Below are 23,625 nucleotides of genomic sequence, written 5' to 3' on the forward strand. Positions count from 1 at the left end.
TCAAGGCCCTGTACAAATGCCCCTTCCTCCATGAAGACTTCCCTGACTGCCCCCACCCCTAGTTGTATATACTCTCCCATGCAACACTGACACCCATTTAACACTCGTCATTGTCCTAAGTATTTATACGTGTGTCTTATCTACTCTATTCACAAAGTACCAAGGTGGCTTTGGTAGAATTTTAACTTTCTATCTCCTCTTCTCACTATCTTACCCATAAAGATGATATTCTCTAGTACACATATTTGACATTTTCTAAAGCATATTAAAATACGAAAGAACTTTCACAGTTCGTATTCCTTTGCACTACACTACCTAAGTAAAATTTTATTTTAAAATGTATTAACAACTTAGTATTTATTGTGGACTTAATAGGATCCAGGGCCTGTCCAAGAAAACTTCACATAGATTAACTCATTTTATCCTTATAACAACCCTGTTAAGTAGAAACTTGTATACCCCATTTTACAGATGAGGCACAGAGAGGTTAATTAACTTGCCCACTGGCCACACAGGTAGGAAGTGGGCAGGGGACATATTTAAATCAGGCAGTCAGTCTCCTGTCCGCAATCTCCTAACTGCTGTAACCTATACTGGCGGCCAAGCAGCTTCAGGACCCCCACCCGTTCACAGCAAAACTGCAGCTCCCAAAGCCTTTTGTATAGAATTCGTCAGCAGCGGGTCACTAAGCTGAAGTCTCTGGGGTCAGGGACCTTGGTTACGCATTCACTATGTTGCCCAAGGGGTAATCCCCCTGCTTTGCACGAAACAGGTTCTCTATTTTTGTTAAATGCAGAAATAGAGCAACGCATGGAAGTTCTTACTGAAGTCTACCTTCTGCTCGTTTCCCAAGCCTGCAGAAAAGGGAAGCTTGCGACTGCAGCTGCAACCCGTGACCACCAGGCGGCGCCCGGCGTCCCCGGAGCAGGAGGCGGAGCGGCCGCAGATCGGGAGGAGCATGTGGACGCTAGGGCGCCGAGCGGCTGCCAGCCTCTTGCCCCGCTCGGCGCCCCCGGGCTCTGCCCAGGCCCGCGCCGGGGCCCCGCGGCCAACGAAGGACTCCCGGCTCTACGGCTGCCGGGGCCTGCGCACCGGGACCGCCGCGGCCGGCACACCCAGCCAGCCCGTGAGTATCCGCACAGGCAGCCGCACGGGCCGCACGCCGGCGTAGCGAGGCCGCGCACGCCGGGCACGCGCACCCGCTCCAGCTCCCGCGGGGCCGCGCTCAGGTGGGGGAAGGGCGGCGGCGCCCGCCGTGCATTCCCCAGTCTCCGTTTCTCCCGGTTACAGTTGCACTGGCTTCCGCTTTCTGGTGAGAAGACAGAGATCTTATCATGCAGTGCAACTGCGGGAACCGCGCGGGCAAGGGCAGGGAAGGCGGGCGGGCATCGGCTCTTAGGGACCTGTGGTGGCTCTAAGCTTGTCAATTCTCTTTGCGATAACTTTAATAATATATGCCAGGTACTATAACATACATGGGCTTTTATGAACGAAACGCTTTCAGCGAGCGAGGTAAAGATGTCAAAGTTGTGGAGCACAGTAGCTAGAGCAGCAGGGCTTTTGGATCGGACCTGGGTTCCAAACTCTGGCCCCTGGACTCAGCAGAGCTCGGGGACGTCGGGGGATCCCAGAACCTCTCTGAGGCCTGTCTTCTTTTTCTCTGAAGGGGAGAGTACCCATTTTGCCGAGCTGGCATGCAGTTTAATTAACACATAAAGCCTTCAGCACTTAATTGCACTTATCTTCCCTAGCGCGGGGATACAAAGAAATACCTGACCCGGTTACTCCACGACTTGAAAGGAGGAAGCCCAAAGAAAGGCTGTGGGGTTGAGAAGGTTACACCGGAGGATGGAGGTGATGTTTAATCAGGGTCTGAAGACGGCAGGGGGTGGTGAGGGGCTCTCAGAGCAGAGAACGGCGTGGATAAAGGCCGGGAAAGTGGGCAACGATCAACTCTGAGTGGTTGGTCCGCTGGATGGATTGTGGATGGTGAAGGAGGCAGGTGAAATCCAACCCAAATTGTTCACGGAGCTCCGGAATTTGGACTTTAGGCCTACACCTCCTGTCGACGTGTGTTACTTGACCCTGTTTGAAGAAACACTGGGATTGGTTGTCAACACTCAAAGCTGGAATCACGGATTTCCCCCTCTTCTCAGGCAAACTAGGTAGTTATGGCCATGCTGGTCCCACGATCCCCTTCTGCAGTTTATTACTCTGATCCTTCTGTGCTGCTCTCACCTGGAGCTGCCCTGACGTGCCTTTCCACGCCTGCCTGTGTCCTCAGCAGTTTTTAATTTAGGAGAGTGACAAGATATGGTGGTGTCTTTTGGACGGTACCTAGTGGCTGTTAAGGGCTGTTGATTCAGAGGCGCACCCGGGAGGTGGGCACTTGGCACATACTGGGATTTGGGCCACTGGGAAATGCTATGTGGTTAACAACCTAGGCTACCCATTGGGCCCCTTTTTCCATAGTTAATCAGGTTGGTTTAACCTGTCTCTTCTGCAGTTCCCTTGCACATCTTCAGTACTTGTGGAGTTGGGTGGATGAGAGTGGCAACTGGGATCACGATCCTGTTTCATTTTTTTAAGGCCTTAACTGTCCTCAGGTTGATCCCTTGGACTCCACGTGGGTCCTGATGGCTTCTGACCTAAGATCGTTTGGGGAGTTCATTTGGGGACCCTTTTCTCCGGCTTTATCTTCTCTACCCGCTGCTTCTACTTCCACAGCAGAAATAGAATGGGAGCCACCTGTGCAATAAGTTTTCTAGTAGTCACATTGGGAAAGTAGAAACAGGTGAAGTTAATTTCAAGAATACATTTACGTAACCTAGTATAGCCAGAATGCTACCATGTCAACAGGTAATCAAGACTGAAAGATCATTACTGAGATAGTTCACATTCCCTCTTTGTACTCATTCTTCCAAGTCCAGTATGGATTTCATACTTCCATCCCTTGTCCATCAGATGTTAAACTGAGGTTATTGTGGAAATACTTGATCTATATTTAGATTTTATAAAAGTCACAACTGAAAAAGTAAATTCACACACTTGAGTTGTCCCAAACATATTTTAAATTTTCCAGTAACCTTACTGAGTATCAGTTTTAAACTAAAATTAAGTGAAGTTTAAAATCCAGTTCCTTGGTCACACCAGCCATGGTTCAAGTGCCCAGTGGCCACGTGTGTCTGGCGGCTACTGTGTGCATAGCTTTGGAGGTGAGCACATGTAGCTTCTGATTGTCAGGCCTCAGTTCCAGCTGCTCAGCAGAACCCAGAATCCACAGAAATGCCTTGCAAGCCTGCAGCTCACAGCCCTCCACTGCCTGCCTTATTCACCCCGAGGCTTGGAGAAGACCCTGCTTCCAGCAGGCAGCCTCCGACCTTAATAATAAGAGAGTGTGACAGTGACAGGGTCTCTAACCGTTCCCCTTTAATGCTGGAGGCAGCTCCAAGGAGGAGATACCTAGGTGCCACTGCTCTTAAACAACTTCAGAAGCTCCTACTGCAGCCACTTCTGCATACCTCGGAAGGCGTTTAGGCATCTATTAATCTTTCTAGAGGGACACGATCATCACTTATGACCCCATGGCCTTTGCCTGGGTGGGTTATGCCCTACTTCACTCTAAATTCATTGTTATTGTCTTCCACAGACAGTATACATGACTATATGTGGAGTCTATACACAAAAGGGTATTTAAAATATCCATGGGCTTCCCTGGTGGCGCAGTGGTTAAGAATCCGCCTGCCAATGCAGGGGGCACGGGTTCGAGCCCTGGTCCGGGAAGATCCCACATGCCACGTAACAACCAAGCCCGTGCGCCACAACTACTGAGCCTGAGCTCTAGAACCCGTGAGCCACAACTACTGAGCCTGAGCTCTACAGCCCGTGAGCCACAACTACTGAGCCTGAGCTCTAGAGCCCGTGTGCCACAACTACTGAAGCCCACACGCCTAGAGCCCGTGCTCCGCAGTAAGAGAAGCCACTGCAATGAGAAGCCCGCACACCGCAACAAAGAGTAGCCCCTGCTCGCCGCAACTAGAGAAAGCCTGCATGCAGCAACAAAGACCCAATGCAGCCAAAAATAAATAATAATAAAATATTTTTTAAAATATACCCGTATTGTTTAAAGATTAATAGCAAACTCCCATGTTCCCACCACTAGGTTAAGTAATTGAATATGGAGTGTTCCAGGGACTTCCCTGGTGGTCCAGTGGTTAAGAATCCACCTTCCAATGCAGGGGATGTGGGTTCGATCCCTGGTTGGGGAACTAAGATCCCACATGCCTCAGGGCAACTAAGCCTGTGCACCACGACTACTGAGCCAGCGTGCCGCAACTACTGAGTCTGCACGCTCTGGAGCCCTCACACAACTAGAGAGAAGCCTCTGTGCTGCAATGAAAGATCTCGCATGCCGCAACGAAGATCCCACGAGCCACATCTAAGACCTGACGCAGCCAAATAAATAAATAAATATTTTTTTAAAAAATACAATATTGAGTGTTCCATGAAGGCCTGGTGCGCTTTCCGTTACAGCCTGGTCCTCCCTGAGAGGACTCTGCTATCCTGAATTCTGTCAGGCATCCCCTTCTCAGAGTTTCACCTCCTGTGTATGTCTCCTTAAAGCATGTAGCATTCATTTAAAAAAAAACATTTTGCTGTATTTATTCTGCTGTGCCGTACTCCTCGTGATCAATGTCGTTGTGATCAGTGTTTGAGACTCAGCGACACTGATGCACACAGTTGTCATTTGTTTGCTTTGTCTGCTGTATAGTAGCCGTTGGGTGAGTCTGTCACACCTTGTCCAGGCTCCTCCCGTCACATCCGGTTGAGTCCAGTGAGCTGCTCTTACAGTGGCGCTGCACTGGGCGTGCCCGTGCGTGGACAGAACCTCCTCTTGGGTGAAGTCCTCAGACTGGCATTGCTGAGCGAGGGGCCAGCAGATATCCCACTCACTAGATACCAAGAGTGGTCGTGCCAGTTTGTCCTCCCCAGCAGCGGATGAGAGCTGATTCTCTCTTCAGGCTTGGGGTTTGACAGGGCCCAGGAGACCGAGGGGACCCTAGGGTGAAGGCTGGCCTCCCTGCCGACCACCAGGCCAGGCCTTAGTTGAGTCGTGTGGTTCCAGGGCCTGAACTTGAGCCTGTGGGCCCAAGAACTATCTAGTACCTCCTCCGGTGTCTCCCATGAGCCAGCCCTGTGCTGCGCTCACGGAGTCACTGAACCCTGGAGACTCGAGTAAGTAGACCCGCACGAGACACATAGTCGGATGGCTCCAGGTGACGTGGCTGCAGGAAGGGTGGCCCTGGGGGGCTCCCCACCGTGAAATCCACCTGCCTCCCTCGGGCAAAGGCCGGATTTTGCCTCTCTGACCTCCTACCTCTTCACACTTCCGTTGACATGCTTCCAAATGGAAATCGACGGAACCCTCAGGCCCCGGGTTTGGGATATTGATGTCCTATTGTTGGATCCTCATAACCAGTCTGCGAGGCTGGTACCATGATCCCTACCTTCAGAGGAGGAAGCAGAGCTTGGGAGGGTTAAGCAGTTACCCAGGGAATGTTAGATGGGGAAAGCAGGTGAGAGACAAGGCAGGGAGTCTTCGGCCACTGTCCTCTTGTGATTCCACACAGCTGAATGGAGTCTTCCACTCTGGCTGTGAATGACTACCTTGCTTTTAGACCAGCCCTCCCACCAGACCATCGAAGATGTAAAATTAAAAGACAAAAACAGCTGTGTGAAGGTAGCAGCGAGACTGAGACAGCTAGGATCTGAGGGGCCAGGATCCCGGAGAAGGGGAATTGACTGAGGGGAGCCCTGCGTTCTCAAACCCCTCCCCTCCGTGTCTAGAGTGTCTGTATCATTCCCAGGATGTGATTCTTTCCTTTGGGGCCCAGACCTTGGGTCCAGACAGCGTGGGTTCCAATCCCAGCTCTCCCACTTTGTGTGTTTGTGTGACTCTGGGCAAGTTTCCCTTCCGTGCCTCAGTTTCCTCATCTGTAAAATACAGATACAGTCGATCCTCCTTATTCCTGCATCCTCTACTTGTGAATTCACCTACTCACTAACATGTATTTCTATCCCCAAAATCGATACTCAGGGCACTTTTGTGGTCATTTTCGAACGTGTACAGAGCAGCAAAAAATGTGAGTCACCTACACTCACATGTCCCTGGCTGAGGTCAGACAAAGTGCCACTCTGTCCACTTCTCAGCTCCCACACTAGAAACAAGGGTCCTGTTCACAGTCTATCTGGTGGCGCGTTTTTCACATTTTCGTGACTTTCGTTCATAATTTCACTGTTTAAAGTGGCCCGCAAGCATCGTGCTGAAGTGCTGTCTAGTGTTCCTCTGTGCAGGAAGGCTGTGATGGGCCTTAGGGAGAAAATACGTGCTGTTGGCTGTGAGTTCAGTGTCAAGGAATCAATAATATATATTAAACAAGGCACGTTTGAACAGAAACACGTAAAACAAGGTTATGCATTGATCATTTGGTGGACACGTGACCAGAGGCTCGCAGGAACCTCTCCATATTTCCCTTAGTAACTTGCTAATCCAGTGTTTGGGGCAACTTTATAGGACATCACTGTCGTGAATAGTACTTCCCTCATTGGAATGTAATGAGGACTGAGTCCCTTTGTCTAAAGTCTGAGGACGCTACCCCGCTGATGGTGAACGCTCTAGAATGTGCTGTGGCGATACTGTGCTTATCACAGCCGCTCTCTCACTTCTCCCTTCTGAGCCAACGTTTTTAAACGGCCATCCACGTTCCGCACCCCCATTTCCTCCGCTCACTTCTCAGCCTCCTCCTTTCTCAGCTTGCCCAGGGCCCTCAAGAGAGTAACCACAGCCTCTGCCCCCTTCTCTTAGTGGCAGCCACGTGCTCTGTGGAGAAGGTGAACCTTGCCACCAACCTCAGGAAGGTGCTCGGTGCCTTCCTGAGATGAGGTCCAGCAGCCCACCTCTCCATCACTCCCCTGCCGTCTCCGCTCGGCTGTACCACTTCTCCCTCCGTCCAGACCTCCGTCCCCTCCACCATCTCTCTGGCTGGTCCGCCTGCCTGGCAGTCATCAGCTCAGACCCCAGTCCTCAGGGCCGGGCTCCAGGGCGCTCAGCAGTTACGTACTGAAAGAAATCAGTGGGTCACGGTGTCCCCTGCAGATCGTGTTAGTGAGATCTGTCACATAGCACTGGAGGCACAGCCTGTCTTCTGGACACCTGCTATCTGTTGTCGCTCACTTTAGTCACATTCTAAGAACGTTGCTGACACTTCCTACCGCACCCCCCAACCCCCCTCTGCCCCCCCCACGCTAACTGCCCCAGCCCCATCCGGACCGGTGCTGCCAGCAGCACCTCCCGTGGTGGTGGGTGTGTCCTGTCTGTGCCACGAGCCACATGATGCCACCGGACACCCGAAACGTGGCCCATGGGACTGAGGAACTGACTTTTAAATTTTTATATTATTCAATAAATTTACATTTAAATAGCTGCCTGTGGCTTGTGGCTACCGAGTTGGACCGCACAGGCTTAGCGAGAGCCCGGGAGAGCACAGTTTGATGCACTAGAAGAAGGCGAAACAACTTCCTGAGAAAGATACACTCCGAAGCACTTTAGCCTCGTCAGTCCCAAACGTAGTAGTGATATTCAAACTGTGCCTTAATGGACTGTACGTTGTAAAATGGTAACATTCTTCTTCACTTTGGCTTTTAGAGTCTGAGCCTCTGCTGCCTCAACCAGATGCTGAATGTCAAAAAGCAGTGGGTCTGTTGGATGAATTTGAGGACAACGGGAACTTTGGGTGACGCTGGGTGAGATAAACACCTTCCACATCAGAGATCTCTTCCTCCCTCTCCCTCTCTCTCAATATACAGCATATGCACACATACACATACTTTTTTTTCCTTTTCTCTTACCTTTTTTAACAACGACAACAACAACAAAAAATAATAAAGAAAACCAAAACCCATCCCATAGCAACCCATCCCATCTGTTTTCTCCCTAAGCAGCAGCATGCATAAGCGTCTTTCCACATCACTACTTACCCACCGCATTATTATTATTTTATTTTTTTTTTTTTTTTAGCGGTACGCGGGCCTCTCACTGTTGTGGCCTCTCCCGCTGCGGAGCACAGGCTCCGGACGCGCAGGCTCAGAGGCCATGGCTCATGGGCCCAGCCGCTCCGCGGGATGTGGGATCTTCCCAGACCGGGGCACGAACCCCTGTCCCCTGCATCGGCAGGTGGACTCTCAACCACTGCACCACCAGGGAAGCCCCCCACCGCATTATTTTTAATGAAATAGTATTAAGTTTTATGGATGTACCATAATTCATTTAACCCATCCCCTATTGTTGGACATTTAGGTTGTTTCCAGAGTTTTGTTATTATTCTCTTTGACAACTTAGTAGTTAGGGCAGGCCAAACTTCTGTAACAAGTAGACCCCAAACTGCAATGGCTCCAACCAGGAGAGGTTCGTGTCCCCCCTCTCTGTCGGTGGGGGGTGGCCAGACCTCTATGAAATGATTCAGGGAGCCGGGCTCCTTCCACCTTCTTATCGCCTATCAGCAACTTACTGTCCTCTGCAGGTCGAGGCCAGGTCACCCTGTCCAGATTCCACTCCACAGAAAGGGACAAGAGCATGGAAGGTCTGGAGGTGACATCTGTCCCTCACTCACATTTTAGCAGGAAGGACTTAGTCTGGGGGCCTCAGCTAACAGCTGGGGAGGCCAGGAAATGTAGCCTAGCGGGTGCCTGGAGGGAGGACGCAGTGGGTTCTGGGGAAAAGCTGCCAGGCACCGCTGCAGCCCACCGCCCCGCACCTGTATCTGCAGGGACTCCCCTTCCACACACACCCCCAGGCTGCAACCACAGGACCATGCAGTCACTCATCCACCTCGAAGGCCGAGGTGTCCAGTGGCACTGGGACAGCCTCTGCCCTGGCTCTGGGGGACTCCCCTCTATGAAACCCTGGTTGGAGGCTCTTCCTTGTCTGTCACTCCCCATGGCTGCAGGGGAGGCAGGCGGTGGGACCTGTGACCTCCTTGGGCAGACTCTCTGCTACTGTCTCCCAGTCCCTCCAAGCAGTCCTCTGAGGTTGGGTGGGACCTTTGCAGGAAGCCCCAAGTCCAGCTTCCTTCTTCAGGGTCTACTTCTGGCCTCTGGGAAGCACACCTTCGACCTGCCGTGCTAAGGACAGCCCACTTCTGCCATGGCCCCCCTGTCATCGACAGGTAGCACCTGTCAAGCTCTTGACTTTGGACTTTATGCCTGAGTCAGGGGTGCCTTTATGTTCCCCAAGCTCCTCCAGGCACATGTCAACCTCTCCTGGTTCTCTCCAGATCCCCCCTCCGTCGGCTGTAGCCGAGGAGACGGAGAGGGAAACATCCAGCACAGCCCCACCGCAGGCCCCCCACTCGCCATGTCCTGATCAGCCCTGTAGCCTTCCCCACATTGTGCCCTTGAGGTGGGGAATGGGCTGGGTGGGGGAGGGGCCATACTGCAAACCTCTGTCTTGCACTGACTGACTGGCAGCCACTGGTGTCTTCCTGGGGCCACTTAGAAACTCTCAGATGATGGAGCTGTCCAAGACGCCTCCTGTAACCTACAGACATGTCCTCACCTGGGCGCAGAAGCTCATACAGGGAGGTTTATGGCAATTTTCTTTGTCATAATTTACATACCATAAATTCCACCATTTTAAAATGTACCATTCAGTGGTTTTTAGTGTCCTCAGAAGGTTGTGCAACTTTCACCACTGTCTAATTCCGGAACATTTTCATCACGCCAAAAAGAGACCCCATAACCATTCGTAATCACTCCCCATTCCTCCCTCCCCCAGACCCTGGCGACCACTAATTTACTTTCTGTCTCTATGGATTTATAGCAATTTAAAAAAATTAAAAGATAGTACCTATAGAGGAATGTCTCCAAGTTAGAAGTATACAGCTTGATAAATTTTCAAAAACCAAAGATACCATGTAACTCAAGAAATGCTTCGAGAAATAGAATGTTAGTTACCAGCCCCTTAAAAAGCAAGCCTTCTGCTCACTTCGAGTTATTAACCCCTCCCTGCCCTAGAGCAGCACCATTCTGGTTTCCAATAGCATGGGTTAGTTTTGCCTGTTTTTTAACTTTATATAAATGATATCATCAAATATAAATATGTCTCTATGTGGCTTCTTTCGGTCACCATCAAAAGAAGTGTTTCGTCCATATTGTTATATTTACAGACAATTCTGTTTTGCACTGTAGTATTCCATTTTATGAATATATCACAGTTTATTTACCTATGGTATTTCCTGTGGATACCTGGGCATAGGAAACTGGGCATAGTCTCCAGTTTGGGCTGTTGCATGGTTCTGCTATGAACGTTCTAGCATGGTGCATGTCTCTTGGTGAACTTGGGTATGCTTTTTTTTTTTCTTTCTTTTTTTTTAAGAGCAATTACAATATTTATTAAGTATCAAATTGTATTATACAATTCTATATTTCTGTCATCTGAATTATTTTTTTCAAATCGAAATTGGTTTTGGTCTTTTCACTGCTAAGGACATTTATATTTGGGTATGCATTTCTGTTGCGTAAATGCCCAAGAGTGGAATTGATGGGTCATAGGATATGAATATATTCAATTTTAGTAGAAGTATCAACAGTGTTCCAAAGTGATTGTCCAATTTACTTGCCCATCAGCAGTACCTGAAAGCTCTGGTTACTGTACTTCCTGGCCAACTCTTCATATTATCTCTCTCTTTCATTTTAACCATTCTGGTGGTATCTCAATGTGATTTTTTAATTTGCATTTTCCTGAAGATTAACCAAGTTGAGCCCCTTTTCATACGTTCATTGGCCATTTGGATATCTTTTTTCTTTTAATGAAATCTGTTCAAGTATTTTGCCCATTTTTCTATTGGATTTTCTTTTCTTAATGATTTCTACGAGTTCTTTACCTGTTCTAGATATGTCCTTTTTCAGATATATAGAATAAAGATATTTTCTCCCACTTTGTGGTTTGCCCAACAAATTTTAACACAAAAGCAATGGAAGCAACCTCAGTGTCCTGCTGAAGGGGACAAACTGAATGAATAACTTAAGATAAAATACTATGAAAACTGTATGTGCTAATATGGAACGATTTCCAAGACATATGAAAGGAAAACTGCAAGGTGCTTCATTGATATATTTAAAAGATTGCTCATCACAGCTGACTCTGGGATGGGGGCTGCCTATTTGGGAAGAAAGTCTTACTTCTCTGTAAACCCTTTGATGCTGTTTCAATTTTTACTCGGTATATGTTAGATATTTTCCATCGATTTAAAAAATCTAAGTAAAAAATAAATGTGTCCATCGATGTTAATAGAACGGAGCGGTTTGCTGATTGCATGATCGGGGTTGTTTCTGTTCCCCTCACAGCCCTCTGGACGATACCACCTATGAAAGACTGGTCGAGGAGACACTGGACTCCTTAGCAGAGTTTTTTGAAGACCTTGCAGACAAACCTTACACATGTGAAGACTATGATGTCTCCTTTGCGGTACCTATTTGCTTCTTTTCATTCTTCTGTATCCTCCCTAGGAATTTCAGCTAAGATAAAGAATTCCTCTCCAGCAGTATGCGGTTATGGATGGGACCAAAAGACTGGGGTTCTGGTGTCAGCCCTGCATCACCAGGCTTGTGACCTTGGGCAAGTCACTCAGCCTCTCTGAGCCTCACGTTTGCCTAAAAATACAGATTCTCCAGCTTCACTCAATACCTGTGAAGATAAATCAGGGAGGGACCCAGGCATGTGTTTGTGTAGCAAGACGCCTCTCATCGTGCAGGCAGGCTAGTTCCTAAGCGGGGTGAGAGATTGCCCGAGATGTATTCAGACTAGACATGGGCCCCACTCCTGGAAATTCTCATACAGTGGTCAGGGTACAGTCCTAGGAAGCATGTTTTTGAAAAGCTCACCTGAGGTTCTAATGAGCATCCCTGGGTCTCATCCCTAGGGATTTTTATTAATCAAATAAAAATCGGTCTAGGGTGTGGCTCAGGCCAGGCTTTGGGGTTTTTAAAGTTTTTAGAGTAACTCCTCAGAGGATTCTAATGCAGCTGGGTGAGAACCCCAGGGCTGGATGAAATTTAAGCCCCAAATCCTAGAAGCCAGGGCAGTGCTGGTGTGTATCAACTGGCCACCAGGTGGCAGACTTGAACAAGGGTCTGCCTTTGGGTTTAGAATTATTGCTTAGGCCTTAGGGAGCAGCTCTTTTTTGCCAGTGGGAGCACATCCCCTGCAGAGGTTAACCCTCTTGACAGCAATTAATTAATACCAGAAAATGTCATGAAGAGTGCATTTGGGATTAAATCATGGAATTCTTTAGGACAACCAGCTGGCAGGCTAAAGCAATAGAAATGGTATTGGATATTGCTGTTGGGGGCACTGGATAGAAAAGGACTCCATCAGATGGGCAGGTGTCAAGCCTAGTTGTAAGGACAGTAAGGGCCTTGGTGGTAACGAGGCAAGAAACGATTGAATGCCTTCCAGGTGGATTCGTTGGTCGCTGTCAGCAGCAGAAATGTCCCGGCGGGGCTGTAGACGTGCTTATGCAGGCAGCCTCAGAAGACAGTGCTACTTGGGAACCATTACAGACTGGCCTCCGGAACTTGACCGTCTGTGGGATGATTAGAGCTGGGGAAGTTACAGGTCTCCTCTACCGCAGCCTCCTTACCAGGCTCTGTAACTATGGGGAAACCAAGGCTCAGGCTAAACTCTGCCACACATGCAAACCTTTAGGTACATGCCACAGAAACAGTCACACCACCTGTTCTTACAGGATTAATGAAGCCCCTGCCTGACTCAAACACTTTGCGTGAATGTTTCATTAGAGGCAAAGGTGCCAGTGTTGTAGCGGCTGGATTCTGCTTACCTCACTAAGGCAGGCAACAAAAGCTTCTGCTCAGTGGTGGGTCAGGACCTTACCTACCTTCAGAGTGTCTCTCTGAAGAGTGATTCAGCTGCTACACTTTCCAGAGTCTAAAACCCATTCTTGCAAGGGAAGAGGCACCTGAGTTTTTCTAGCCAATCCATACACTGTACATTGAGTACCATTCTACTCACTAGGGAAGAAGTATTTCTAGCAAATCTTTTGCCAAGTAGGAAAACTCTAGTGTAGGTGTAGAAGGCTAATGGCATATAGTAGCTCCCTCTGTAGTTTGGACTTCTAAGTACTTTGAAATGCTATCTACCCTCGGGTGTGAATTCCTGATTAGAGTCCTTCGGGTGCTAGCAAACTCATGTATTTCACATATAAGATAAATCAGTTGAAATTACATTATAGACAGCAGAACACCTGTAACACCATTACTTGAGCTTGGCTGGAGTGCAGTCTTTCTGTGCCCTCAGGGTCCAGCTGGATGTCACCTCTCTGCAGCCCTCCTAGATGCTCCAGGCAGACACCACCCTGCCCTCCTTGCCCAGCACTCTGAGGATGATCACCCTGCGTTGTAACTGTCTCTTTACGCATCAGTTCCCACGGCTACACTGAGCTGGACAGCTGGAACACTGCCCATTCCTGGTCTCCCAATGCCTGGAACATTGCTAAGTACTTAGCGGGGACTTAACGAATGTCGATTCACCATGTAAATGAAATGAGGCGCACCTACTTTTCCAGAACATGCTTTCGTTGATGCCACTCTGCACTTAGTGCTGTTTTATCCACTTGCTACTGGCCAAATAGGCAAATGAAAGGAATTCTCTAGATACACCCAGGCCACGTTTCTTCACTTTCCTCCTGGACTGGGAGACGTGAGCAGCTTCTTGGCTGCTGTGTGGTCCATCAAGTGGGGCGGGTCGTGGTGGATGTCAGTGTCTGGGTCCAGGCCTCGCTGCTCACTGGTAATGGTTATCAGAAGGAGCTGCCTACGAGAGCCCAAACCCCTCCCATCACCAGGCAACCACGGAGTCCGCTACACTTGATGCGTGAGAAGCACCACACTATTTAGAGAGTTACCTCCAAACTGCCCTCGTTTTTCTTCCAGGCAGAGCCCTGGCCTCTTAGACACTTTAACGAGAATCTGCTTGCCGCCATGTCCTTCGTTCACTGAGTTGTCTGTCTATTATTGCCATAGAGCAGAGGTTTCTTAACCACTTGGCGATCAGGACACCCTGTGAGAATCTGACCGCTCTCCCAAGAAAAACATCCCTGCATACCTATGAGAGCTGTTTGCGAGCTGTATGCAGACCCCTGAAGACCAGCTCTGGGTCCTAGGTCACACACCCCAGCTCAGAGTTAGCACTTCATTGGATATGGTGACAGAGGGCCTGGCCTAGCGTCCTGCGTTTGTATTTGCTTTCCGAGAGCGCGTCAGTGAATTATCTGCGAGGGCAGGTCCTTCAGCTGTAAAGGAGACGTGACAGTAACCTCTACTTCCCCGGGTGTATCTTAGGATTCAGTGAAACAATGTAGGTAAAAGTGCTTTATATTCACTATTCTTATTCCTTAAGGGGAAGTCAGCATCTGTTTTAGGAGTGTGGGAAGCCACAGGCACGTATGTGAAATCCCGACTCAACATGCCATTCCCCTATGTGCCTGTTTCTGCAAATGAGCTGGTGACAACAGAGCCTGAGCCTCGCTATTTTTGCTTCCACTGATATTGCCTGTCGGGAATCAAGCCTCACCAGCTGTGGCCAGGGTCTCTTCCAACTGGTCAGTGCCTGGGTCTCAGCAGCTGCTAAGTATTGCCTCTCTCTCCCGCACTGCCCTGCATTAAAGTCTACCCACTCTCTCCAAGTAGACACTCAGATTGCCCGTTAAGGAATAACACTAATGGACAAAAAACTCTCTTTATTTGGTCTACTTGAAGACAGTTGCAAAAGCTTTAAGAACTCCTGGGAAACCAGTAAGACAGCTAGTTTCCCTTCTCTTGCCACTTTCCCTTGGAAACAACTTCTGGCTCTGTGGGGAAAAACGTCGAATTACACACCACGAACAAGAGGGGGCGTGGTTGAGTGTTGCCTTACATAACCTTGCCCTTCACGTGGTATGTGTGTGTTATCACAGTGCCCGGTTATCAGCCACTCAGTTCACTCATCCACAGTTTTTTTCTAATTCAGTGATATTTTGTACAAATACTGAAAGCGCTAGGATGAAAAGACAGATCTGCTCTCAAGGTGCTTATAGTAGTGGAGCGAAGGGGCAGGTGACCAGCAAACAAGCTAGCAGCTCAGACGCAGTGAGGAAAGCACAGAAGCTGTGGGGACATGCACGGGTCATGGTCCCAGCTGAGGGACGTCAGGGGAACCTTCCCAGAAGCACCTCAGCCCCTCGCCCTCGCACTGTCTCTGAAGGAGGCAGAGCAGATATTGTCCCAAGGAGACGACACAGCTGATGGGGCTTAACGCACATCCCTAGACTTGGCCCCCTGCCTTTTCTGCTGCATCACGCACCTCCCAGGTGTAGGGTCAATGCACGTTGGAGCATTTAAGGGCCACAAGTAGGTCACATTAGAAGAAATTATGTCTTGATTCTCTGGGCCTCATATCGTATGGAAAAATAAGCCATAAACTATATATGGAGGGGGGGAAGGAGTGACTGCTGATACGTACAGGGTTTCTTTGGGGGGTGATGGAAATAGTCTGGAATTAGACAGTGGGGATGTTTGCACACTTTATGAAAATACTTTGTGGAATGCTAAAAACTACTAAATTATACAGTTGTAAGAAATTTTTAAATAAATGAAAGGTAGTCCTAACAAAATAGTACACGTGGGTTTCAAGAAAAAATGTTTTAAAAAGCAAACTTATGTATACTGTGATCCTAGCCCTGCATTTAAAAACTGCAGCCAATACCTGAGAGTAAACAGCTCATGTCGCTGATTAATGGGATTGAGAGAGCGCTTCGTGTTATGGAAACAACAGCATCTTATGGACCCGAGCAGACCTGCATTTAAGATCAGCCCTGCCGTTACTAAGTTTTCTTTATTACCCTGTCCCTCTGTTGTCCTCATCTATAAATTGGGATAATGATTCCTACCTCCATGGTTATGGTCACGGAGGAAGCAGTTTTACACAAAGTGCAAAGCACAGTGCCTGGCACAGAGTAGGTACTGAAAAACAGTAGATGCTATTTTTATTGATGTTTGCATTTTATTTATACCACCTGTATTTATTATACCACCTGTATGCCTCTATAATTTTGCTACGTTTCTTTTTTAATCAGAAAAAACATTATTTAGAAAATAACCCAATAGTGTCCTCCCCATCCCATGCCTATGAGTTATATTATTATTGGCACTTTCTCCGCCATGTTTTGTTTGTTTGTTGTTTATTTTTTTCCATACCGCTTGTGGGTCCTAGTTCCCCGACCGGCGAGCAGTGGAACCCGGGCGACCTGCAGTGGAAGCACGGAGTCCTAACCACTGGACCGCCAGGGAATTCCCTCCACCTTTTCAACAGCTCTTTGTGTTTACAAACCAAACACAAAACTTTTTCTAAGAACTTTTTCCTTGGTGGACAGGGGCTCTGAGAGGCACAGAGAAAGGCTGCCTGTCTGCGGGCCGTGCAGGGGATGGGGGGCAGCGAGGCTCCCCGTTCACCAGCTCAGCCGTGTAGCTGTTTCTTTAATATCCTGCGCATTCTAGAGAGACCTCAGGCCTTGGGAGTAAAGGGCTCCTTTGTTGAAAGAGGGTTTTCAAATTTAAATGAGCATTTATTGGGCAAAGGTGGACCAGCCAGTCTTTTGACGAATTCAAGGCTCCTGTAGAGGAAAATAAAGCTGGAGAGGGGTATCTGAGAAGCTTGTGAGCTTGGGAAGGGTCTGGGAATAAGAACCCTAGTCTGAAGTGTCAGCCTTCTGCTGGCAGAGCTCAGGCTACTGCTCTTCTGAGACCAGCAAAGCAGGTGGTTTGATTATTTCCTTCTCTCTTGCCTTTTTTCCTTTCTTCGGTCATGAACTTGGCCTGCCCGATGTTTGTGCTGACTGGGACGTTTGTGCTGACTGGGACGTCGGTAGAGTTGGTGTGTCCATTTTTTTTTTTTTTTTTTTTTTTTGCGGTTCGCGGGCCTCTCACTGCTGTGGCCTCTCCCGTTGCGGAGCACAGGCTCCGGATGCGCAGGCTCAGCGGCCATGGCTCACGGGCCCAGCCTTTCCACGGCATGTGGGATCTTCCCGGACCAGGGCACGAACCCACGTCCCCTGCATCGGCAAGCGGACTCTCAACCACTGCGCCACCAGGGAAGCCCAGTGTGTCTCTATTTTTTAATGTCTCTAGTATGTTCTGGCCGGTATTTGAGGAACCAAGGCACCAATAAGGATGTGGATCCTTTCGTTTGCCAGCTGCAATACCTCTGACTAGTCACTTAACTAAGGATATTCTCACCTTGCCCACCTCATAGGAAACGAGGAAAAGCACTGATTTTTAAGTGTCATCGTGATTAATCATAGTCTGATTCTGAGAGTAGAGCTCTTTCTGCGTTACCTCCTAATTCCAAACACTAAATTAAAGACAGTTCTTTACGGTGTATGTTGCGTACCTGTATAAATGCAAAGTGTTGAGATATAACAAAATAGGAGGCGATTATGACACAGTGATAACTCTGTCTTGTTTTATTTTCTTCATGCTTTTTCCATCTGATGCACCAGAGTGGTGTTTTAACAATTAAACTGGGTGGAGATCTAGGAACGTACGTGATCAACAAGCAGACCCCAAACAAGCAAATCTGGTTGTCTTCACCATCCAGGTACGTTCAGAAGTCAAAATCTCTCATTGTTCAGCTTGCTTGAAACAAGACTTTGTGGACCATTTAAGAAGGGTCACCCTCATGTGTTAGCAGCTGTGTAAGTGAACCTTTTCTGATGTTTCACAGCATGTCTCACGCTCAGTAGGAAAGCTTACTGTGGTTCTATCACTTCTTGTCTGGTGATTCTGTGGCTCTAAAAGCAGATAGTGGGACGTTAACAAGACGCCAAGTGAAAAATTTTCGGAGCCCACCTTGACAGTTTTTCTCTACTCAATCACTGCCGTGCCTTTGAAAAAGCCACTTTTGCTTTTACAGCATCTGAACAAGTTGCCCTTTGTCTTCAAAGTTTGGCCTCTGGTTCATTTTGAGCATCTCAGTTAAAGGCCAGTTTAATTCCATTTGCGGAACAGGGCTGTGTACTCTGTGGAGGTGGGAAGGTGTTTTAAACAGCCCTTCTAGGGCTTTTCACCCCTCCTGCCTTTTCCATTGATGTGCTTTCAATCTAGCGGAATAAAAGATTGTATTGGAGACGGTCTGTACTGCGTCTCAAGGCCTGAGAACATGCAGGGAGAGAGGGTCCCTCATCCCTCTGGCTGCTGTTGAAGTGGTTGTAAGACAGTAAAAGAGACGCCCACAAAAAGCTCTCAGACCAGCCTTCCTGGTCACTCATTAGCACTTCCAAAGAGAACGCGCTGTGAATTGGGAAAGGCCCAGATATAACCAGCGTGGAAGTCTTTGAAAGCCCCACGGTTTTTGCATTAAAACAAAAAAAGTATTTAACTCTTCTCCTGCCCCAGTGTTGACATCACTTTTAGGCAGTTAATATTATACTGTTTATGGTGCTGTGTGGTTCTTCATTCAAAATAAATAAAGCATTAGGCCTCCTTCATCCCAGCCTCGTCTAGGAAGTATGTTACAATTCAGGAAAAACAACTCCAAGGAATCACTTGTCATTTCTAGTGAGGCCCTTATTCACAGATGGTCTTGCTTTTAGATCCAGGTAGTTTACTTGAAGTTTGGCAGGGGCCGGGGGGTTACCCTGGGAGGGCCAATTAGCCTGTTCTCTTTGGCCTCAAACAGTTGCCCTGACCCTAACTGCGGCCATGCACAAGGGCTGCAGTCTTGTCCTTCATCTCAGAGGAACTGGCTGGATCAGCTCCAATCCAGCCATCAGCTTCGGGAATCGGTGGCTTTGTAAAGAGCAGGCAGGGCACCAGAACCAGCTGTGATGGCTCCACTAACAGAATTCCCTTGTGTTGCATCTTGAGACAGAAAAAGTCCTTATAGCATTTGGACACACCTACCAGCAATAGGATCCTACCGCAGGCATGTTTAGAAAAATCTACTGCTGGATAATAAGAAATTCTGAGAAATTCCAAGTTTTGTTGCTTTTTTAAAATCTGTAATTCATGAGGGGAATCAGGAAAGAAAATCTGCGAGCAGCCATTTACTGTCATGGATACTACGTTCCTCGGAGAAAGAATTTATTTTCCACTCAATTTTTCACGTTGGTCCAAAATAATCCTTCCTAGGGCTGCATTTCTGATATTTGGGAGGCTTTTTCATCGACAGTGTTGCAGGTCAGAGGAAACAGTGGCCTTCCCCCATCACCTTGCTTGAGGAGATTGTAGGGTGGAATCAAGGAGAGGTCTGGGTGGACAGCTGGGCGTCCGAGGCAGCGTGGAGGGGCCTGGAGGTTCTCACACTTGCCTGGCACCCCGGCAGCAAATCGGAGTCCAGGGCCAAGGGAACGTTCTCTGGATTTGATCCAGGTTATTATGCCTTTACGTGTTCAGCTATTTGTGCATAGTAAACAAAAGTCCAGTGCTTTTGGTTTGTCCCCATTATCATTATCCCCATTGTTAAGTTAAGTGTTCAAACCCCTGCCTTTGGTGGATAATACAGAAATCCTTGATGTTTTCCTAACCCCCCAAAGATGCTTCCCGTCTAAGCTTTCCTCATCCCTGGCAAACCCGTCCCAGTCTTGGACTTTGGAAGAGCTCCCCTGAGTGTGCAGGTGGACTCAGGGGCCCCTTCCTTCCTGTGGGCTCTCAGCATCCTCTGCTCCTTTGTCCATCAAGGCGTCATCATGTAGCACCATTAGCTGCTGGCACTGATCTCTGGTGGCCTCGGCCTGCAGCGGCTTGAAGCAGGATTTCGGTTCCCGGCCGGAGATTGAGGTCAGGCAGTGGCAGTGAGAGCACTGAATCCTAGCCACTAGACCACCAGGGACCAGTGGCTAATGACGAGGCCCGGGCCCATCAGCTGTGTAGAAATGAATTTCCACATAGAGACGGAAAGTAGTGAAGCAAGTAAAGTGTTATTAGGAGGAAAAAGAGTACAGTACGTGTGGATAGACACACTTGCGGGCTCAGAGAGAGTCGCGCCCTTGTGGTAGTTTGAATCACTTTTATGGAGCATTTCTTCCACGTTTCCTTTAACCGATCATCTTGCTTTGCCTGGTTCTGAGGCCATATTTGGTATATCTCAGGGTCCTCCCCTGTGTACATGTGCATCTCTTAGCCAAGATGGATTCTAGCGAAGAGGCCTATGGGTAGTTGACATCACTTACTATGGGGTGGCGCCCCCTCCCTTTTGACTTGCAAGGAGCCTTTCTCTGCATGTGTAGTTGGGAAGGTCTCCTTGACTTTGAGAATGAGGGATATGCGGCCTTTTGTCTCTTATCTGGGCAGGGCTCAGCTCTTCTCCCAACTGTCCTGCTATTGATACTTTGGAGTTTCTGTCCACAGGGAACGAACTCCAGGTGCTTACCCTGAGGCCTATCTATCTCCTGCCTCAGCACGTGTTCCCCCCACTCCCCACCCCCGCTCCACTAGGCCCAGAGGAGGTGGAATTAATGGGCACACTCTGTGTCCATCTGGAATAATAAGACACGGCGAAACCTAGCCACACCTGGGTCCACACAAACACAGCGTTCCCAGCATGAAGTGCACGTACGGCTTGTGTTCACTAGATGAGCTTGAGATGGGTGGACTAGCCCATCAAACTCTCACCTTCCTGGACTTAAAATTGAATTAAGAAAACTATTTTTTAAAATAATAATACAGATGGTTGCCAGGGGCTGGGGAGACGAGTGAATAGGGAGTAACTGCTTAATGGATATGGAATTTCCTGTGGGTGATGAAAATGTTTTGAAACTAGATAGAGGTAGTGGTTGCCCAGTGTTATGAATGTACTAAAATGATAATAATAATGTAGGTAAGGGACAAATCATGTCAGTGGTACATGAATGGCCATCATCTAAAAGACACTGCTGTGATATTTCAGGTATCATATGTGAGTTAGGAGAAGCAAAAGATCAGAAAGTTTTACACGGAGACTCATCAATAGGGCTGAAATATTTTCAGGTCTTGAGGGGTGTTCTGTGAATCGTACCAGAGGATAATTGTGTAGCTGCTTTTTTTTTAATTGGAGTATAGTTGATTTACAATGTTTTGTTAGTTTCAGGTGTACAGCAAAGTGATTCAGTTATATTAAATAGACCCTAAGAGGAGAAGTCAAATACATGGCTTGTTAAGTATTACTTTCTAGACCTGCACTGCAGTCATTCAATTTCTTGGTGAGAGTTTCTTCTGAAGGGCTGTCCCCATGGACTTACTCTGACTGTGTTTTGTCCTGCAGTGGCCCCAAGCGTTACGACTGGACCGGGAGAAACTGGGTGTACTCCCACGACGGTGTGTCCCTCCACGAGCTGCTGGCCACAGAGCTGACTCAAGCCTTAAAAACCAAACTGGACTTATCTTCTCTGGCCTACTCTGGAAAAGGCACCTGCTGCCCAGCCTAATGCTAAAGACATGGGAAGCTCTAAAGCCAAGACCCCAGCTTCGTTCTGCAGCTGAATGGCTAGTTCTTTTCCATTCCTGCTTTTGAGGACAGCTGCATTATGTGTAACGGCTCTGTGAAAAGACCGTGTCGCCTCCTGCCCTGCCCCTGAGTTCAGATTTTTAATTTCCGTAGGTTTCTTTGGATTTATTATCTGATTTCCTCCCTCACGTGATAGCCCTTATCTTTCGTAATGTCTGTATGCCCATACCTTTAATATATAACCTCACAACAGAGAAAAAGAGGAAGGACAAATTCCAGGAGGAGAAATAAATTGGCTTCACCACTCATTCTCTGAAAGACTTACTACAAAAACTGCATGAAGAGCGGCTGGCCAACCTTGCCATCCCATCTCAAAATGAGACTCATTAAAGGGAAGCCTAATACATTCCTACTTCTCTTGAAAGCGTAAACACTTCTGAGCCCAGTGGCAACTCGGGAATTCTGAAACCAAAGACCCTTTTCTGTTTGTGCTTTGTGACTGCCAGGGTGTGGCCCGCATGGGGTGACACAGGGAGATGCGGTGCCGTGTCTTCCATATGTGCATGTATATGTACGCACACATTTACATGTGTGTGTACATACATATTTTTTAAATTTAAGGGTCAGTATAGAATAAGCTATTGCAACACTGGTCTGTGGATGCAAAAAATCTCCCAAAAGCCATCTCTGTAAGCTCATGGATATAGTATAATAAATGAGGTCATGGAGCTGACGAGGTGCTTGGTAAATTGTGAAAGGCCACATAAATGAAAAGATGTTGGTGTTAATGAAAGGAACCCCGGTCTTACACTTGGCCCAGCCCAAAAGTAGTTGTCTGTCTCTGGGCAAGTTTCTCGAACTCCCTGGACCTCTGTTTCCCTGTGTTAACAGAAAGGGTTAAACTGGATAGAATATAGTCGATTCCCAATTTAGACATTTAGTGGTCCTGTCAGGCAACTTAACAGGCCAGCTTTAATTCCCTCTAGTAGAGGAGATGACAGTGAACAGTTTTTTTTAAGCTATAGAGTAAGTATATGGTTTTGAGTTTTGTTCTGCTTGAATTTCAGTTGAATTCGTGTTCAAATAATCATCTTTTATTGTGCCATTACTGTGCTAAGCCTGGGCTGTAGACTGAATGCTAAGGTGTTGATCCTAACCCCCAATCACAGCCCTCATAAGTGAGATTAGTGCCCTTATAAGAGAGACCCCAGAGAGCTCCCTCATCCCTTTCACCATGTGAGGACACAGCGAGAAGACAGCTGTCTATGAACCAGGAAGCAGGCCTTCACCAGACACCCAGTCTGCTGGGGTCTTGATCTTGGACTTCCCAGCCTCCAGAGCTATGAGAAATAAATTTCTGTTTATAAGCCATCCAGTCTCTGGTATTCTGTTACAGCAGCCCTGATGGACTATGGCAGCCTGCTATACCATATGACCTCGTTTGCATTGTTACTGACCTGCATTTTACACATGAAGAAACCAGGGCTCAGGAACATTAAAACTCGCCCAAAGTTAGGCTCCTGTTCTGCTACTTCCTTACTAAAGCAAGATTTTTTAGTGACTAGTCTATGCAAATCTATAACAAAGGCTTTTGCAGTAGGAAAACCAAAAACACATTCCACTGTGGAAAAAAAACTCTTAACAATAGAACAATATAAACAAATGCTAAACGAGTATTTAAAATATAGTCCTTTTTCAAAAATAAATTATTTTTTAGTCCAGTAGAAATTTTTAAGTGGGGTAGGTCAGTACCAGTGAAAAAAATAAATCGTGTGTGTGTATATGTATTTCTTGCTTCTAATGAAAGTTTCGTTGTCCCTCATTTACCTAGAACTCAGTTAAGTGGTGCGCTCTCCTATATGGGACACAACATAAAATTTAAAGAAGTATTTAATTGGGCTGTGGTAACATGAAAATGGAAATTAGGGACTGTGCTCTTAATCTTTTCCTTGTGCAGCCTTTCAGGCCTACTTACTTGTATTTACGTACAATTCTAACTGGTTTAATTATTTAGATTCTAAGACCCTGGGAGATTCCCATTTAAGGCGGCAAAAAGACTGCAAGCACAAACAGCAGCTGGGGGAGGAATAAAA

At 47.7% G+C, this 23,625-nt stretch overlaps 1 protein-coding gene across 1 annotated transcript; it reads left to right on the forward strand.

Moving 5' to 3' along the window:
* Nucleotides 1-843: 843 nt before the first annotated feature.
* Nucleotides 844-23,267, forward strand: FXN (frataxin). The gene is made up of 5 exons (XM_079926530.1): nt 844-1,126; nt 7,706-7,803; nt 11,404-11,524; nt 17,610-17,707; nt 21,350-23,267. Exons 1-5 carry the CDS (start codon nt 959-961, stop codon nt 21,510-21,512), a joined length of 648 nt encoding a protein of 215 aa, XP_079782656.1. The 5' UTR covers nt 844-958; the 3' UTR covers nt 21,513-23,267.
* The last annotated feature ends 358 nt before the right edge of the window (nt 23,268-23,625 follow it).

The sequence above is a fragment of the Stenella coeruleoalba genome, assembly GCF_951394435.1.
Source record: "Stenella coeruleoalba genome assembly, chromosome: 7".
NCBI classification, from domain to species: Eukaryota; Metazoa; Chordata; class Mammalia; order Artiodactyla; family Delphinidae; genus Stenella; species Stenella coeruleoalba.